The sequence below is a fragment of the Embiotoca jacksoni genome, unplaced genomic scaffold (genome assembly GCF_022577435.1).
Source record: "Embiotoca jacksoni isolate LCO1_2020_lvr unplaced genomic scaffold, fEmbJac1.0.p SCAF_35, whole genome shotgun sequence".
NCBI classification, from domain to species: domain Eukaryota; kingdom Metazoa; phylum Chordata; class Actinopteri; family Embiotocidae; genus Embiotoca; species Embiotoca jacksoni.
In genome coordinates this window covers 2,952,501-2,971,069 of record NW_027185387.1, presented here as the reverse complement: position 1 = coordinate 2,971,069, position 18,569 = coordinate 2,952,501, and the positions used below count along the sequence as shown (strand labels likewise).

At 39.3% G+C, this 18,569-nt stretch overlaps 1 protein-coding gene across 3 annotated transcripts in view; it reads left to right on the top strand.

Annotated features, from left to right (window-relative positions):
- tspan4a (tetraspanin 4a) overlaps positions 1-15,723 on the top strand; it is a 133,208-nt gene extending 117,485 nt beyond the window's left edge. For all 3 annotated transcript variants that reach the window (XM_069165659.1, XM_069165655.1, XM_069165658.1), the window contains 3 exons: positions 2,053-2,184; positions 10,698-10,781; positions 15,125-15,723. In XM_069165659.1, coding sequence (XP_069021760.1) covers positions 2,053-2,184; positions 10,698-10,781; positions 15,125-15,193 — 285 coding nt within the window. In that variant the 3' untranslated portion in view covers positions 15,194-15,723. The remainder of the gene's footprint in view (positions 1-2,052; positions 2,185-10,697; positions 10,782-15,124) is intronic.
- The last annotated feature ends 2,846 nt before the right edge of the window (positions 15,724-18,569 follow it).

Below are 18,569 nucleotides of genomic sequence, written 5' to 3'. Positions count from 1 at the left end.
TAACACTGTTGTTAACATCGCAGCACATTCAATATTAACTTTAGTGCCATTTAACAGACAAGACAAGCTCTGTAAAAATACCTTGTCACGAGCAGAGATACATGACATTTTCACTGGATTATTCATTTTGACAGTGCTGACTTTTGCAATTGGCAAGGTTTCCGTGTTTCCTTTTTTTTTTTTTTTTAACTCTGTGACCACATGAAATTCAGAGCGAGTAGTCAAACGTTGATGTGTCATTTGAAGTTACATTTCATGTAAAATTTGAATAAAACACTCCAATCCTTTTTGTCATTAATAGGATCTGAACATTTACAAGCTGGCTGATATAAAATGCTAGAAATAAAAAAAAAAATGCCATCTGAAAAGAATGTCTGAAATGACTCAAATTACAGTAGCAAACACTTAAGGCTTTTTTGGTTTAAACGCTGTGGTAAAATGCTGTCAGAGAGATTAATGCAAACTTCATTGACTCTCAGAGGTAATCTTTGTTTCCAGCTCTCACTTTGATGTGCCTTTTCCTTTGTATTATTTATATATATATATATTTATATTTTCATATTCCCCTGCAAAGAAAACACAATGTGAGAAGCAGAGATTTGGAATTAAGGATTGCAGAGGACGGATGCTGCTGCTGGTAAATGGCTTTGTGAGACATCAAACGATAGATCGGAGACTTACTTCAGGACTGTTTGGACCTTTTTTTTTTTCTCTTTTTTTTTTTACATCACAGATCCAGTGTTATGGCTCGCAGTTTGATTCCATTAGTAAATATGTGGTATGATGGCCTGTGGTCTGTGTGCATGCATATCTCATGTCGAGAAGGCATTACTGTGTGTGTGTGTGTGTGTGTGTGCATATGGTGGCTTAAAAGGCATAAATGATGACAGAGAAATGTATTGCTATGCAAATATTATATGCAAATGCTGGTATGTGTCAGTATGTGTGGGTGTTAATGTTGGGGTTGTTTTCTGCATACTGGATACCATGGGGATGATACCATGTGCCAGAATGAGCCACAATTTGAAAATTCATGTGTGCAAGTGTTATTGTGCATTTTTTTTTTTTTTTTTTAATTTCTTCGTCGTAAGATCAGTGCCGCTATGCGTACGCATGGGCCTCCACAAAGTCTGGCTGAGAGGAAGACCATTAAAAGGCAGCTCTCATTCTGTCAGTCAATCTCAAGCCTCTTTTCATACACGCCGAGTCACTGCATCGATGGATAATACAGCAGATGTCCCAGGAGCAAAGTTCACTCTCAATCTTATTAATGGCCACTTATAGAACTATGCATGCGTGTAGAAGAGGATCTACATGGAGGAAAAGTAGCAGTAAAAATTTCCGTGAGGCACCAAATGCCGCTTATAATAAATCCATAAGGGTCACACGCCACGCTGGTTGTTAACTTTTCAAGGTGGTACTATTTCAATATTCTGACTCTGTGCAGCATTTAGGCGTTGATTTATTCACAAAACTTTACAACTACGTATTACATGCTTTCTGGTAATTAGAATTCTGGTATACTACATGATAAATTGCAAACTTGATCCATTGTTTAAGCAGGTGAGCGAGTTTTAAATTAACACACAATTCCCGATTCTGTGCACGAAGTGGCATGGGGAGTGGCTCAGGCGGCACTACTCCGGTGTGGAATTAAAATCCAAGAGATGAACAAAAACATCAGGGGCACTTTATCTTCTCAAGTAAACTGATGAACTGAATTGTGGTGAAAGCCACGAGCCCTTATCAAAAATCTATACCAATCACAAACCGGCAAGATGTAGATAAAAAAAGAAGCCGGCGGCTTAGAAAAGTATTTCAGGGCTTTGAGACAAATAGGATGAGAATTTAACAGAAGCAGCTGCAGCTCAAAATCAAGTAGATGTGTAGAAGTGTGTTGTATGAATATCCATTATTTTAATAGGTAAATTAGCAGGTAAATGTATTTAGTTTCCAATCATGTCAGGATGTTATAGAGGATATTAGTTATCATGCAGTAGGATGACAATAAAAGGAAAGACTCTCTTGACTCATTGTCTTTCTCTGGTACAGTTTCGTTGCTGCGGAGTCACCAACCACACAGACTGGTTTGAGGTTTACAACGCCACCCGCGTGCCAGACTCCTGCTGCCTGGAGTACAGCGACAACTGTGGCCTGGACAACCCGGGAACATGGTGGACAGCGGTAAGTTGTGACGTTAAAATATCTAAGTGAACCTCCAAAAGGTGCAGCTAATATTCTTTTTCTTGGCTTTTACAGTTTTTTTGTTGTTGTTGTTGTTGTTGTATTTTGTAAATCTACAGTTTGCTACACCCCATTTTCAAACATCAATTGTTAAGTTACACCACAAAGCAACCGTGACTGGCACAGCAGGCCTGTAAATGACTGAATGGAGTGATGGAGTAATATTTGGGGACTTTTCAAAGCCACAAGAACAAGGGCAAAAAAGTAGGGAATTAATTATAGTGTTCATTTGCTCAAATTAAACTGCTGATGTTTGCATGTCCAGCTAACTACACTTGCAGTACCTATAGTATAAGGTCAAGAGATGGTATATCATTAACTAGGTACATTAGGTACGTTATATAGTGGAATTACAATCAATATAAATAGCATGTGGAAGTTGATCCTTCATGCTAACATTAGTGTCTCTGTCCTGCTCTTTCTGAACTTGGAGACATGTACAGCTGCAGTTAAAGTTCACATCAGATCAGATCATGTTTACCGGAACAAATCCACATCCTCCAATCAAATAAATTTGTTGTAAACATAAACAATTAAACTGAAAAATCAAACTCTAATCTGTTTTGCTTGTCCAAGTATAAACTAATACCATACTAATAGGGTCATGCTATTTCCCCTGTACTATCCATACTTGGAGCTAATTAGCTCAACGCTGCGACACAAGAACAACGCTGTTTATTTTTCTGCACGTCTTCATGGATCTTTAGCTGGTGAGGAGATCTGTTAGCTTCAGTCTGTATGCATGTAATCAATACGCTTGTTAAGACCCCTCTTATGAGTTTCATGGTTGGAGACAGTCCATTCACGCAGCCTGTTGAGACTACTTATCTACTTAACATTGATAAATTAGCTGTCGGTCTGTAGCTAATGTAATCTGCCGGTTTCTGCATACGTGCCATAAGAAAAGCTTGAAAGGAAAGGAAGAACAAAAAGGAGAAGATACAACTGGGAGGAGGTTGTCACACTGTTAGTCATGTTTTATTTAATTGAAATTTGTAATGTCAAAAGGCAGTTCTTTGTTTGATCCCAAATCAATTTAGGAACACGGTAAATACTTAATGCACCTGTTCTCTCCACAGTGGCGAGATTTAAAACTGGAAAAACAACTTGGCTCACCATATTCAAATTCTACAAAATCATCATTTTTCGCAGCAAAAAGGGATTTTGAAGCTTTGCCGTGTGGCCAAAGACCAAGCAAAGAGATTTGTATTAATTATTATTGATATTGAATTAATCAGAAGGACTTAACTGTTGGTGCTACTAACGTTTTTCTAAGGTTTCGAGGTTTCAGACCTGTGCACCACCATTAATGTGCCGTGCAGATGTTGAATCCTCACCAGGTTAAAAACCAACAATATATTGGACTTTGCTGCTGCAAAACCAGATTAAAAAAAGGGATTTTAAATCCTTAGTGTACTGTGGAAAAAAAAAAAACCGCTGAATCTGCTGAAAGGGGCTGCATGTCGATGAGTGAGAGCTTGCTCTGGTGAAAAGGCTGAACAGGGTGTGCAGGGGATTGCATCAGTTAAGAGAGAAAAAAAGACAAACTACATCATTTTTGCAAGTTTGTCTCAATGAATATGTAACATAGGGGTGTTTTTAGTGTTTGGACAGCATGCAAATAGGTTAATCTGCACATGATTCGGCAAGACGTTGTTGGGGAAGTAATGAGTCTGTTGGGATAATACGTAGGGACAGCTGGTATTAATTACGCATTCATTCAGAAGTAGCATTACTCCACCTACTTGCGACCTGCTCGTTACCGTGGCAAACTGCTCTGCTGAACGCTTTACAACAGTATCATTACCTCATCATCATTTCTGAACTGATGCAACCTGTGCCGCACATGAGAGCAACCACCTGGCCTCTTCACATTCTTCCTATGAACTTGTCGTTTATATGCAATTAGTCAAAGACTTTCTGCAGTCCATAAATTAAGCTACAGATAGCAAACTAGAAACTGGTCTCGTTTTTTTCGTTCTCCATACAGTAGTCCAGCTCCTACTTTAAAAAAAAAAAACAAATAAATAAAAAGAACCGCCGCCGAGTCATCGTCAAAGTTACCTTTCTCTCCAAAGTATCCGGGAAAACAGTTTTCATCGAATTGCTTTCTTTCCAACTTTAGAACTCCATCTTTGAAAATTCGAGGCTTGTTTGAGAGGTCCAACTATAGAGTGTACACTATCAGTGCTCCTGACTAATGACCTCTGTGAAGAACAGCTGATGCACCAAATTTGACCTTGGTCTGGCTTTGAGATCAGCCTTCGACACAATAAACCAGCCGTTCGCAATTTTTTTTTGGAGTCTGGCAAAGACTGGACTCACAGGCTGATGGGGGGGTTAGACGGATTCTTCTTTAAAAGAGCTCTCTAAAATGTTTTATGATATATTAAATTGAAAGAAAAAAAAAAGAATCTGCCTGTAGTTTCATTTTCTGTCAGATTTGGGTTTTTCCGAGTTGTCCTCCACTTATTAAAAAAAAAAAAAAAAAAAAAAAAAAAAAAAACAGCGAATGTATGAATATGGAAATGTGTTGGACACAAGATGCATCGTGCCTCGCTGAAAACGTTCCTCTCAGAGCATGCGCGCTCAAAGCTTCAAGTTTTCACCTCACATTTGTGTAAGCTGCAGAGATTTAAGGCGCGTGAATACAGAGAAACTTAAGCAGATGAGTGTGAAAAAAATAAAACATACATCATCCTGCATGACGAAGAGAACTACATCGAAGAGAAGAAAGCGGGAGAACCACACATTTTGCACTGCAGAGGGACTTTAACAAACAAAGGCATTTAGTCAATATAGCATGTCAAAAGGGGAAAAAAAAATACTAATTAATATATTATAATTAATATTAATCTGTTTTTTTCTACTCGCAGTCGTCGCTGCCAGGGTTGTTTCAGTACCCTAATTTTACCACAGTAACAGTACAATACAAGCCACTGTACAGCAGCAGTGGGATCACAAATAATTAGGTTAGTTTAAAGCTGTGTTTATTTTATTTTTTTCTAGCCGAACAGCAACACTCTGAGAGGCTCCTCTCATTCTGAATTAACATATTTAAATCTAGTTAGTCATCATCTATACCTCTATCATATTTTTCAAGCAATCATAACATCATTTCTTCTTCAAAGTAATCTTGAATATACTATCCTGCACTTTGGTTCCAGCGATAGATCTTGTTTATCAACTGTGCATTTGATTGAGTAATAAATGGGCCAACCTTAACACATGGCCGGAGCTGGTTACTTGATTGCTACTCTGGGGAACATCTTTAGATCTCCGCCTGCCCCCCGCCCCGAGTAAGCCCCCCTCCCCTGTAGCCTACCTCCCCAGGTCCTCTCTGCTGCTACTACTACAGCTGCTGGCACCAAATAACTTAAATTAAATAATTAGCTCATCAACTGCATTTAGTGGCATCGCTCTTTCAAGTTTCCCCAACTCACCCTTCTCTTTACCTTTACTCTCCATGTTTAAAATATCCTTACTTTACTCCTCACAGCCTTGCTGTATTTACATCTAACGCAAGCAAGTTAACACCAAATAATGAAGGAAAAGCAATAAAAGAAAACCAGCATTGCTTTTACAGATTATTGCTCAGAGGTAGAGTTTTCTTCTCTGTAATTATAGTCTGGAAATATGTTTGCATTAACTTTTTCACAGCCGCTCTGAGGGGCGGACCAAACAGCGACCAGTGGAGGATAGCTGAGTGCGATGATGTTGAAGTCGAGCAATTTGTTTTTCTAAATGTAGTTGCATTGGCGCATAACGAGATCAATGCCGATTGGTTAAAGGCTGCTCCAACAGTTTCAAAATGAAGGTCTACACCAGTAGGATGCAAAAGCTGGAAACGATTCTCTGTGTACGGTGGCCACAACCATCGATTCACACAGCAAATTTGGGTCTGGGAACACCATGCTAGACAATAATAACACTTGAACTCAACTGTGGATATATGTGTTAAAATGTGAGTGTAATAATACATTGCACCTGTTTGCTATTGTGAATAACAAGTTCAGTCACATGAGAAAGAAGAATGTAGGAAATGGAATAGCTGGCGCTGACACAGCGTCTCAAAAGCCTTATAAAATCTGAGCCTTAAAGCATGAAGACAATCACAACACCAGGAGACCGACACAACAGGTGTACCAACTGAAAAAACTGGATGCGATATTATGAGGACAGCAGCATGAAAGATAAAAATGTTACGATAAGATGTGATGGCAGGAGTAATGAAATTAAAAATGAGTTATGAAGTTGGTCATAATCACTAAGGGCATTAAAAAAAAAAAAAAAAAGGTTCGGACAACCTCAAACACTGAAACCAGCAGCGCTGCAGCAGTCGCAGAACATCATAATGAGTAAAGACGATGAACAACAATAGCAACGATTTCCGTATAACGTCCGATGTTAAGCTGTTGCAACAAAATGGAGAATGGGCCATTTCACAAATCACAGCAGGTGAGCCAGATGCTGTGTGTAGAAACTGAAACGGTTCGTAAAGCTCCAGATCAGGTGTGTTGTCATCTCTTTTAAAAATTTCGTAGCTTGTTGGATGGTTTTATTTTGTATTTAAAACCATGAAGATATTCAGCATTAGACATTCTCAGGTTTTGAACCTGGAAAGTCCATCAAGTAGATGTTTAAATTTTAAAACTCTTTATTTAAAAAGTGCTTTAAGTGTGTCCAATTCCACAACAACTACAACAAGATCATATCATCTAATAAAAGGCTCCAGATCGCCAACTAAATATAGTGAGATGAAGGGTTTCTTATCTTACAATTGAATGTAAAAATATTAAAAAAAAAAAAAAAAAAAAAAAAAAAAAACTCTGAAAGATTAGATGAATATTTGTTGTTTGTTTCAAACATTCAGTAACAGGAGACAGAGATGCTATTTGACACAAGACACGTATTAGATTCTGATCTTGAGTTTAGTAAACAAAGGAAATGGGGGTCAGTCAAGTTTACTTTCCACTTGCAAAGGGCAGGCCTTGAATATGATGCCATCCTGGTCAGAGGTGTAGACTGGGTACAGGGAGCCCTTCATCTTGAAATACAAAGCCCTGACCCTTGTTTGGAACTCAGTTCATTCTCTCCATTCAGCGAGTGAAAGGCCAAGCTGTGGTCAAACTGCAGCGGCAACCTGTTCAAAGGCCTTTCCATTACTTTTCCTGAATCCGGCTTCTACACAAACCACTGAATTATTCAAAACGATGCATATTTATCTCCCTTAGGTGACAGTGTGTTGGCCTTGACACGGACCTCTGAATTCCACGGCTTCCTCCAGCGCGAAATACATTTGGACAAACAAATGAATCTGACTGGTTTTGTTTTTGTGATGAACATTTGGATGCAGAGTGAAGCTCCCTTCCAATAATACCTGCACTCACTTCTTGCATACACCACCTCTGCAAACATGTACTGCGCATGTTGTTTTGATTGAATTCACATTCCTATGATGCCCTTACTAATGTCCAGTTTATTTTTAATTTAATTTAAATTTTGAACTGGAACTGAAATAAATATTGAGTTGAAAGTACCAAAAATAAGTAAGTGAAGCCGTTTAAGGCCACTGACAGTTTTATGTTGTTAAAGTTTTCCAAGGCAAATGTAAGTAATATAAATAAATATAAAATCGGATGAATGCCTCGTAATGCTTTTCAGCTAAAGGTTTAGTAAGAATCTAGTAGGAATTATCCTTGAGGGTTTTTGTAACAATCAGAAACAAGCACAAAAATGACACATTGTAATAAAGGATTCATGATGTACGCACACACACTCACACACACACACACACACACACACACACACACACACACACACACACACAGACAGACAGACACACACACACACACACACACACACACACACACACACACACACACACACACACACAGACAGACACACAGATGCTTTCTCAGTTCAGCTGTGTGGGTTGTGGATGGAAACTATTCAAAAACTTTGGATTATTTACATAACCACAATTCTCTGAACAGCATGAGTGAGTGTCTCAGATTGTCAAACGTCCTGAATTTGACCACATGAGAAGCTTCTAATGCACCAGGATTGACTGGAACTAAGTTTCTCAGTGTCGTGGAGCACCCAGCACAAAAAGCTGGTGATTTTTTTTCTAAAAGCATTCGGTTCTATCCGCTTTGCAAAGCACATGTAACCACAAATGCTCGTCTGAAGACAAAGGCAAGGGGGGTAGAAGGACGGAGGCTTAGTTGGAGAGCATGACCCTAACACTTTAGGGATAAAAGCAGGGTTGGAACGCAGTGTCAGCCTTTCTTCCCCTGCAAGGAACTAAGGTAGAGTGGGAGTGCATGAATTTCACCCTCTCATTTGACTGGGCTGAGAGCAAGCACTACAGCCTTTGAAGTTTTTACCTTCAAATCTACTTGTTCCTATCTAGCTCAACGGTATCACTGAGTGTATTTTGTGCTATCTTTTGAATAATCTGAATCACCCTTGTGATTTGCTTCTTTACCGATAATGCTGCAGGACTTTTATACAAGCTCAAAACTCAAAAGCATTCAAAATGGGCGCGAGGTCCCCCGGAGAGGGTTAATGATTTTGTGACAGGAAGCCCTTGGGTTGCTCCTCTCCTGAAGCGACACACTGACGGGTTCAGTGCCACCGTTTCCCCTCAAAAGCAATGTGGCAGGCAGAAATCAATGTTAAATAGCCCTTCACAGAGGAAAAAACGTTTTCTTTGTCCACCCGGCCTTGTAGGAAAGCCAGGATCACAGTTACAGAGCAATGAATAGGGTATTTTTCGTGTGGCAGAGCACCATTTCTCAAAGACAGAACATGTACACAACTAAAGGGATCAGATAAGACGTCATAGACATCTGGTAGTTATGGAGCAACCGTATCATTTATCTATAGTCGGGTTTTTTTTTGTTTTTTAGTCGACAATTCTTGCAGCTCTGCTTTTGGATTCTACTATCTCATCAGGGAAATAACTGTCCCTTCAGTTGCTAAATGCTCCACTATAGTCCTCAGATGGTCACTGACTGTATGGTGTACTTTGGATTTTCAGCATTTTCACTAGAAATAGTGAAATACTGTGGCCAAATCTTACACTGGGAGTGAACCAAAACAATAGAGTAGCCGACTGGAGAGCCAAGTATTGACACGACTTTGTTATACAAACCTATTTTGTTGTTCATTTTTGAAAGACTTGTTGGCTCTGTAACACTTTGAATGAGCATGGTCTCTTTGCTTGGACTGGAATTTCAGGTTGGGGTTTACTAATCAGTTGGGTTTTTTTTCCCCACAGAGTTTTATGGGTGTCTGCAGTGGACGTCAAACAATAAAAATCGGAATTTATATATTTTCAATTGCAGCTCTGTGATCCAGGAGGTTTGCAGCTGGACAGCAAATAAATAAGTCTGAAGCTGTCTTAAATTTTGGCTTACAGCACAACTTTCCATATCGATCCATCCCAGAACTATTTCACCGTATGCTAAGGAAAATATATTTTTTGGTTCCCGGACACCAGTGAAATACAGACTAGATTTGTTCTCGGTTTTCCTTGGCTCTGACTCAGCTTTTTGATGTCACGGTATTTAAAAAAAAAAAAAAAAGCACAATCAGGAAGGCATGTCTGCAGAAATGAATAATTTAATTAGAACAGCAATGTAGCCTGTTATGATAGCATTTTTCCCTTTACTACAATATGTCGGGTGGTCTTTTCTCTTGTGTATCTATCGTAACAAAGCAGACATATCTTTAAAGGGTGGCCCACGTGGCTGGCAAATATCACTTCCATCACTTCTCATGTCAGCTTTCAACTCCTCTAAATAGAAAGGCAATTTCTTTGCTTCGATAATTCATCTTCTTTTTAGTACTTGCCTACATCCCTGACCCAGCGGGGCATTGCTCCATTCCCTCTATTAGTAATAATTACCTTTCGCCTTGTTCTGCTTGTCAGGCTCAAAAAAAACGTTTTACATTTTCAAAACATATTTTGAAATCTACTCCAGGTGGTGAAAATGTCTTGGTGACAAAAAAAAAAAAGATGGCAAAGCCATGAGAGGGTCAAGAATTTATTTTGTCATCTTGCCTTCAGAATGCATTCAAGCAACGTCAAACATGAAAAATTCAGCCCATGTCTAAATCATTCCTCCAGTGTATGTGCGACTCCTACATTCACATTACTCCAGTTTGTACTGCTGAAGGGAGACAAGGGTGGCAGGGACTTGCTTCAATTTTGGAAAGTTTTCCTAAAGAATATTAGGTCAGAGGAGGAGGAGTAGATAAGGATGTTCCCACAAGGGATCTTTTAGCAAAAGAATATTTTCTGTCACAGTTTCTTTATTTAGGAGAAGACTTGCTGTAAGTGGGCCATTATCCTGTTATATAAAGCACGAGACATCTAAATGGAGAGTTTACAGTTGTTAGCTAATGTTTGCTCATGTGCTCTCTGCATGTTTGTGTCTCCGCAGCCATGCTACGAGCGGGTAAAGGACTGGCTTAATGAGAACCTGGTGGCACTTTGGATCTTTGCTCTATGTACAGCACTTACTCAGGTAATTACAGCAGTGACGATGTGTGAATTGTTTTGATTCTTTCCAGCAGTCATTAATTCAGTCCTTACTATCTACACCCTCAGACAGAGGCTCTTCCTTTTGAAATAACTAAATCTAATACTGTCTGTGTCCTTTGCATTGAGCATTGAACTCGGGATTTTTGTGGACAGCAGCGGCCGATTTAAGCCTCTTGTGTGACCACTCGAGACCACATAGGAGGCTTTGACTTTCCATAAAATTCTTTTATCTCCTTTCCAGCCAAGTGATACGTGATGTGTTTCCACAATCTGAGAGGAGAAGCACTCTGCGCTTTAAAGCATCGATCACATGAGTGTCTTGTGATGCTGCAGGCTCATTTTTAGTCACCCGTTAGATTCTCTGCCTTTTTTGAAGATTCTGCATGCAGCAAAAAGAAAACCAGAGAGAAGATGGTATCGCTGCCACACTAATCTCAAATATCTCTAATGTTCGCCGGCTGACTCACCCCATTATACATGACTCTACAGATAAATATACAATAATGCATTACAGTCAGGCAAGGAAGATGACTTAATCAGGTTTATGTAACTTTTGAAAATACCAATATCAAAATATTCCTCTTACAAATGAAAAGCTGAATAAATATTTACATGAATGCATTTAGAGGTTGAGCTGCAGCCTGTCTTGGAGTAATACGACTAGTATATTATGATGTTTCATGTTAGCAAACAGCAGACAGTCTAATACATAATAGACATTATTGAGTCAGTAATGTCTGGGGTCTTTTTACTTCCCTATTTAGGCTCTTTGTGCACCGTTTCACTACCTTCATTATGGCTACTTCGGTGCCCATTATTCACATTAGTAGCTACTGTTTAGCAACATTTACATGGTTTTGTTTAAAGCTAAAGAGATTGCAAACTCCTATTTATTAGGCAATGCACAATTTTTACATAACAAGTAAGATATATTGAAAAAATTAGGGATTTTAAGAATACGTATTTTAGGAATGGGACGTGTTAGGGATTAACATAAAGCCCAGCAGAATTCCTTTTCATAGCATTAGACGCAGAAAATATAGATAGGAAAGCAACTTCTAACATGGGTGTAAAAATATTCTCATGCATAAATCCAAATATTTCCATAAAATACAAATGGAAAATAGACAATTCTAATACAGACAGACATCCCTCATCACACCTGAGCAAATGTCTCAATACTAGTTCACATAAAAGCAGGGAATCGAAGTGAAACAAATTGAGTCAGGACACCCACAACAATCTGTTTACCAGCATTATCCAACAACTACCAAGATGTCGGAAGCTGTGGTAAGAAAACTAGAAGCCTTATTGTCATGTATCCTGGTGGTGCAGTAAAATATAGTTTTGGGAGGAAGTGTCTGAAGCCTCCAGGAAAGTGTCTCATTTGGATTTCCCACAAGAACAAACTGACGGCACACGAGGAGTAACACAGGATGGTCTACAGGAAAGTGCTAAATCCGATATAGATGCTGGAAACAGCAGTGATGAAGAGTAATACAGTAAACTGGTTACAATTATGATTTTCCCTAGGAAAATATATGGAATCAAAATCTTAGGGCAATTCAATAAAATGAAAGAAATGTTCATTTAGTAAGCAAAAAGCCCCGTCTAATGCAGGGACTTGATTTAACATGTTGACAGACACACAAACACTCAAGCAAGATCAACTTCAAATAACATTCAAATAATATAAATGTGTGAAAATTATTTGTGTCCACATTAGCATTCCCCAGTCATTTTTGAAGAGACTTCCCTCCATAGTGAAAAGCCTGAATGCACACTGTTTTGCAAAAATTATTTCAGCCGCTCAGACAATGAAACACCGAGTTGGTATTATAAGGTTTAAACAATGAGAGGTAATTTGTTAAACGTCTGTTTTCAGGGGAGAGAAGCCAATTTAGCCAATTGTTGCTGTTTGAACAATGAGTGTGATGTTCAATTTTGTATGTTTATGTGTATTTTGTCTTGTGTGTAAAACTTTAGCATACTTAGTGCTTAGTTATTTCCTTATTTTCTTCTTTATTTTTTAGGTTAGGTTAGGTAGTTACTTTATTAATCCCCAAGGGGAAATCTTTTTCGCTACAGCAGCATATACAGTGGGTACGGAAAGTATTCAGACCCCTTTAAATTTTTCACTCTTTGTTTCATTGCAGCCATTTGCTAAAATCAAAAAAGTTCATTTTATTTCTCATTAATGTACACTCAGCACCCCATGTTAACAAGAAAAAACAGAAATGTAGAAATTTGTGCAAATTTATTAAAAAAGAAAAACTGAAATATCACATGGTCATAAGTATTCAGACCCTTTGCTGTGACACTCATATTTAACTCACATGCTGTCCATTTCTTCTGATCCTCCTTGAGATGGTTCTACTCCTTCATTGGAGTCCAGCTGTGTTTAATTAAACTGATTGGACTTGATTAGGAAAGGCACACACCTGTCTATATAAGACCTTACAGCTCACAGTGCATGTCAGAGCAAATGAGAATCATGAGGTCGAAGGAACTGTCCAAGGAGCTCAGAGACAGAATTGTGGCAAGGCACAGATCTGGCCAAGGTTACAAAATAATTTCTGCAGCACTCAAGGTTCCTAAGAGCACAGTGGCCTCCATAATCCTTAAATGGAAGAAGTTTGGGACGACCAGAACTCTTCCTAGACCTGGCCGTCCAGCCAAACTGAGCAATCGTGGGAGAAGAGCCTTGGTGAGAGAGGTAAAGAAGAACCCAAAGATCACTGTGGCTGAGCTCCAGAGATGCAGTAGGGAGATGGGAGAAAGTTCCACAAAGTCAACTATCACTGCAGCCCTCCACCAGTCGGGGCTTTATGGCAGAGTGGCCCGACGGAAGCCTCTCCTCAGTGCAAGACATATGAAAGCCCGCATAGAGTTTGCCAAAAAACACATGAAGGACTCCCAGACTATGAGAAATAAGATTCTCTGGTCTGATGAGACCAAGATTGAACTTTTTGGCGTTAATTCTAAGCGGTATGTGTGGAGAAAACCAGGCACTGCTCATCACCTGCCCAATACAATCCCAACAGTGAAACATGGTGGTGGCAGCATCATGCTATGGGGATGTTTTTCAGCTGCAGGGACAGGACGACCGGTTGCAATTGAAGGAAAGATGAATGCGGCCAAGTACAGAGATATCCTGGAAGAAAACCTCTTCCAGAGTGCTCTGGACCTCAGACTGGGCCGAAGGTTCACCTTCCAACAAGACAATGACCCGAAGCACACAGCTAAAATAACAAAGAAGTGGCTTCAGAACAACTCTGTGACCATTCTTGACTGGCCCAGCCAGAGCCCTGACCTAAACCCAATTGAGCTTCTCTGGAGAGACCTGAAAATGGCTGTCCACCAACGTTCACCATCCAACCTGACGGAACTGGAGAGGATCTGCAAGGAAGAATGGCAGAGGATCCCCAAATCCAGGTGTGAAAAGCTTGTTGCATCATTCCCAAGAAGACTCATGGCTGTACTAGCTCAAAAGGGTGCTTCTACTCAATACTGAGCAAAGGGTCTGAATACTTATGACCATGTGATATTTCAGTTTTTCTTTTTTAATAAATTTGCACAAATTTCTACATTTCTGTTTTTTTCTGTCAAGATGGGGTGCTGAGTGTACATTAATGAGAAATAAAATGAACTTTTTTGATTTTAGCAAATGGCTGCAATGAAACAAAGAGTGAAAAATTTAAAGGGGTCTGAATACTTTCCATACCCACTGTATATACATATATATATATATATATATTATATATACAAACAACCAAGAAACACAGACAACAGTGTTATTGTTGTGTGATGGATTTTGCTGCCTATTTATCAATATAAAAACTTGTAAAATGAGCTAGCTATATATCAGAATGAATGTTTTGTTTTTTTAAAACAGCAAATTATAATGGTTAAATGAGACAAAAAAAATGCCATTTGAAAGTCATATTTTTCATTAAAAATAGATAGATTGGCATTCAAATGTTGTTTCTGCTTGACACTAGATACAAGAACTAAGAAGCTTTTTTGGTGTCAAAGAAATACAAAAACAAAGGCTTTCTGGAGGTGCTGGAGCTAATATACAACGTATGATAATACATTCTGCAATATTTAGTGAGTTTTTCCATCGGTAAGAGTGTGCAGAATGTGTTCTTGTTGTTATCCAAGAAAGAAACGTAATGAGATTTGGACATAACGGTATGAGAAAATTCCTCTTTTGGGCATTTATGGTCAAATCGTTATTATGAATCAGCGAGTGAGTCGAAGAGTTACTTTTCACGCGGTCATCTAAACCCATTAATGGCTGATTTGTTTCCTGTGTTGGTGCAGATCCTGGGTCTGGTCTTCTCCATGACAATGTTCTGTCAAGCGGTGAAAGTAGAGACCTTCTACGCCTAGCAATCGACCCCTCCGCCCTTCAGCTCACTTGGATTGTTTCTCATCAGAGAGGGACAGATATAGACCCACCATCACACTCCTCCTCCTACTACTCCTCCTCCTCCTACTCCTCCTACTCCTCCTTCTTCTTCCACCTCTCCTCCTTCACCCAGACAGACTCTTCTTTCCAACGCTTGTCCTCTCTGTGACATTCGCTCTCGGGTGTCAACAGTTCACAGTTTTTCTGCTAACTATCAAAAAGCACAGTGTCGGTGTAATTCCTGAGTTCCTATGGTTTGCTCTGTGTTCAAAGCTAATTTCTGTGATACATTTTATGAAACATTATTATGAACATGTATAAAAAGAACAGTGTAACCCCCCCCAACCTCCCTTTTTTTTTTTTTTTTTAATATGTGTTTTGTTTTAAATTATTTTATGGTTTCTATGTGTATTAAAAATGCGAGCTACAGTTGAGAAAAGTGCGCTGTGTGAAGTGCTGCAAGTGCATGTCTCCTGCGATGATGTGTATTAAATGTTTTGGCTCGACTAAACGGTGGATGTCTTCTCATCATTCCTCAACAGAAAACGCTGAAGGGGTTTAATGTGTAATCCTGCTGCACGTATGCCTGAATACGGTGATAAACAAGAGCGATAGTGGAAATGTGGCAGGAACCGGCATGTAAAACTTTTAATTCAAGTCCCTCCGTGGAGACACGCGGGAGACATTACAATATTTTGTACCACATAACTCATCAGATATTAATTAGATGCATCTAATGACTCTAAGCACCAACTTGGAAGCATGTGGCTTATTTACTGGCTGCATATACATGGGACATGAGAACTGCACCAACTACAATAAAAAGATTCAATTGGAGGAATTTAAATGAACAGTACAGAAGCAGCAGCCCAGAGACAGGCTCGGGGCAAAATCCCTCCCAGCACCAATCAGAGCCCCAATGACAAAGATTCATCGGCAGTCTTTGAAGTCTCCTTTGGCACTTTTGCGTCTCTTTAAGTTCCCCCCCTCCAACCCCAACCCCACCCCCACTCCCACTCCCCTCCTACCGTTGGCCGTCAAGTATAATCCAGGCAATGAGTACACCAGAGACACACTTAATAACCCCACAGGGAAAAAAAAAGAAAAAAAACGCTTTAAGAGCTCTATTCAGTACTGCAGGTGCTGGAACTCCTTTTGCACTTGTTCGGATTTTGCTTCCATTGCTTCTGCTTTTTTTTTCTGCCCTTAAACAATCTGGACCTCAAAGAGCAAAAGTCCCAGGGCAATCAAATCGGTGGAAAGGTTTCAAATCACCCTCTCCTCCCCGAGAAGTCAGCCAGAGAAATTACAGTCTGCCAGTAGGTAGAGCTTTAACAGAGAACATTTGTGTGTATGGTTTTAGAAGGTGAGAGTTCTGGGACTTTTACTATTTTGAGGCATATACATAATAAATGTTTTCTTTTTTTTTACAAACAGAGCAAGGGCAGGTGTAGTAAATAGAAAATGCAATCGCAACTCTTATTTATTATTTTTTTTTTTAACTGTGCAACAGCCTTTAAAGATTCTGGACATATCTTCAGAACAGCAGTAAATGTTAAACGGCCTTCTCGCCACAGAGAGGTGCAGGTAATGGTAACACCTGAGAGGCATAAAACCGCCACCATCTTGAACATTAGGCGTGTAACAAACTGAACTTACGACTGACATGAAGGCAGTCAGAGTGAGCGTCGGTGTGAGCACTGGAAATAAATGAAGGCACTGCATGCTCTAGTTATCATACGAATCTTTAAATGTCACTGAATGAAATGACTTCCACCTCCAGCTTCAACAACTAATCACAAACGTTTGGCTTAGGGATCCATCTGAATGTCACATGAACGTATAGAGAGAACTGTCTTGTCACATCTTGGCACCCCATTCGTTGCAATATGCTCTTCAGTGGGCACATACATCACTTTCTTTGGCGTCCATGTTTTCGGGCCCATTCAGCGCAAACATCAGTCGTTCTGATCAGAGATTTCCACTGGCTGAGTGTGCAGACTTCCTGCTGGCTACCAGTTCACACAAATGGTATGAAAATACCGTAACTACAGCTACTTCAGCAACATGGCCCGATGATCAAATTGTGATTATAGAGAGAATATTTTTTTTTCCTCAAAGAAAGAGTTTAGACTAACACGTGATGCTCAGAAGAGGAATTCCTCATTTCACAGATGTACATGATGTACAAGTCTGACTACATAAAAATCAAATGCTCCACTGAGCCCAAATCTGGTCAACTGTAATATAATTATTTTCTGTGGCAGTAAAATTTTTACATACTTGTATTTTAGTTCAGAGAGTTCAGTTCCATTTTACGCAACATTATACTTCCACTCCACTGCTGCTTTAGTTGCTTTTAAGATGAAGACTTGACACAATGGATAAATTAACTTTCCAAATACCAGGACACCTTGTTGTTCTAATGTTCTTGCCTCTGATGTCAGACAAAAACAAAGACATTTTCAATCATATTCACAAAGTCATATTTTAGATGCCTACCAATTGTGAACAACTCCAGTGAATTGGGATTTTTTTTTTTTTCCCCCTGTAAACTTATAATATGGCTTCATTTAAAAAAAAAAAAAAAAGAAAACGTTCAAATGATCCAATGTCTCCCCCAAAACTAAACATTAAAGAAAAAGTCCCGACGAGTTGTTGAGCGGAGGAGAGAAAACTACCGTGACTGTCAAGGACGGCAAAATGCAGTAGAGACTCGGAGCTGAAATGAAACGGGTGCATATAAGTGAGGTAAATAACATCTTTATGGCTGGACTGTAACGGCAGGATGAGCCCTTTAAACACTAATGTCTATCGCTGAGTGACTGAGCAATCAGAAGTTACGCCGTAGGCAGGCTGAATGCTGCGACTTCTTGTATCCATTTCAAATTAAAAGCCATCATTTCACATTAAAGACCCTCTCGTGTTTCTTACAAGGTAACAACGACATCCGAGGTTTTGATCTAGTCTTTTGTTTTTTCCCAACACTGGGTTTCAATTTAGGCAAATCTATCATTAGATTAAGTCACTCTTCAAACTATTTTGGTCAAACAGGAGCTGAATGGCTGTGCACAGCTGGCTGCCTAGCATCTAGAGGAGCTGCTAAATTGTTGTGTTTACTGATAGTCCACATGCGAGTCCCTTAGGGGACATCTGTAAATTGTAGCATCAACAAACAGACAGACAGACAGACAGACAGACAGACAGACAGACAGACAGACAGACACTTTATTAATCCCACAAGGAGATTTGTTTTCACTACAGCAGTCACAGGTAAAGAAATAAAAATAACAGAGTAGAAAAATATAAATTATGAAATGTGAAAATGCACAATATATACAATAAAATATAATAATA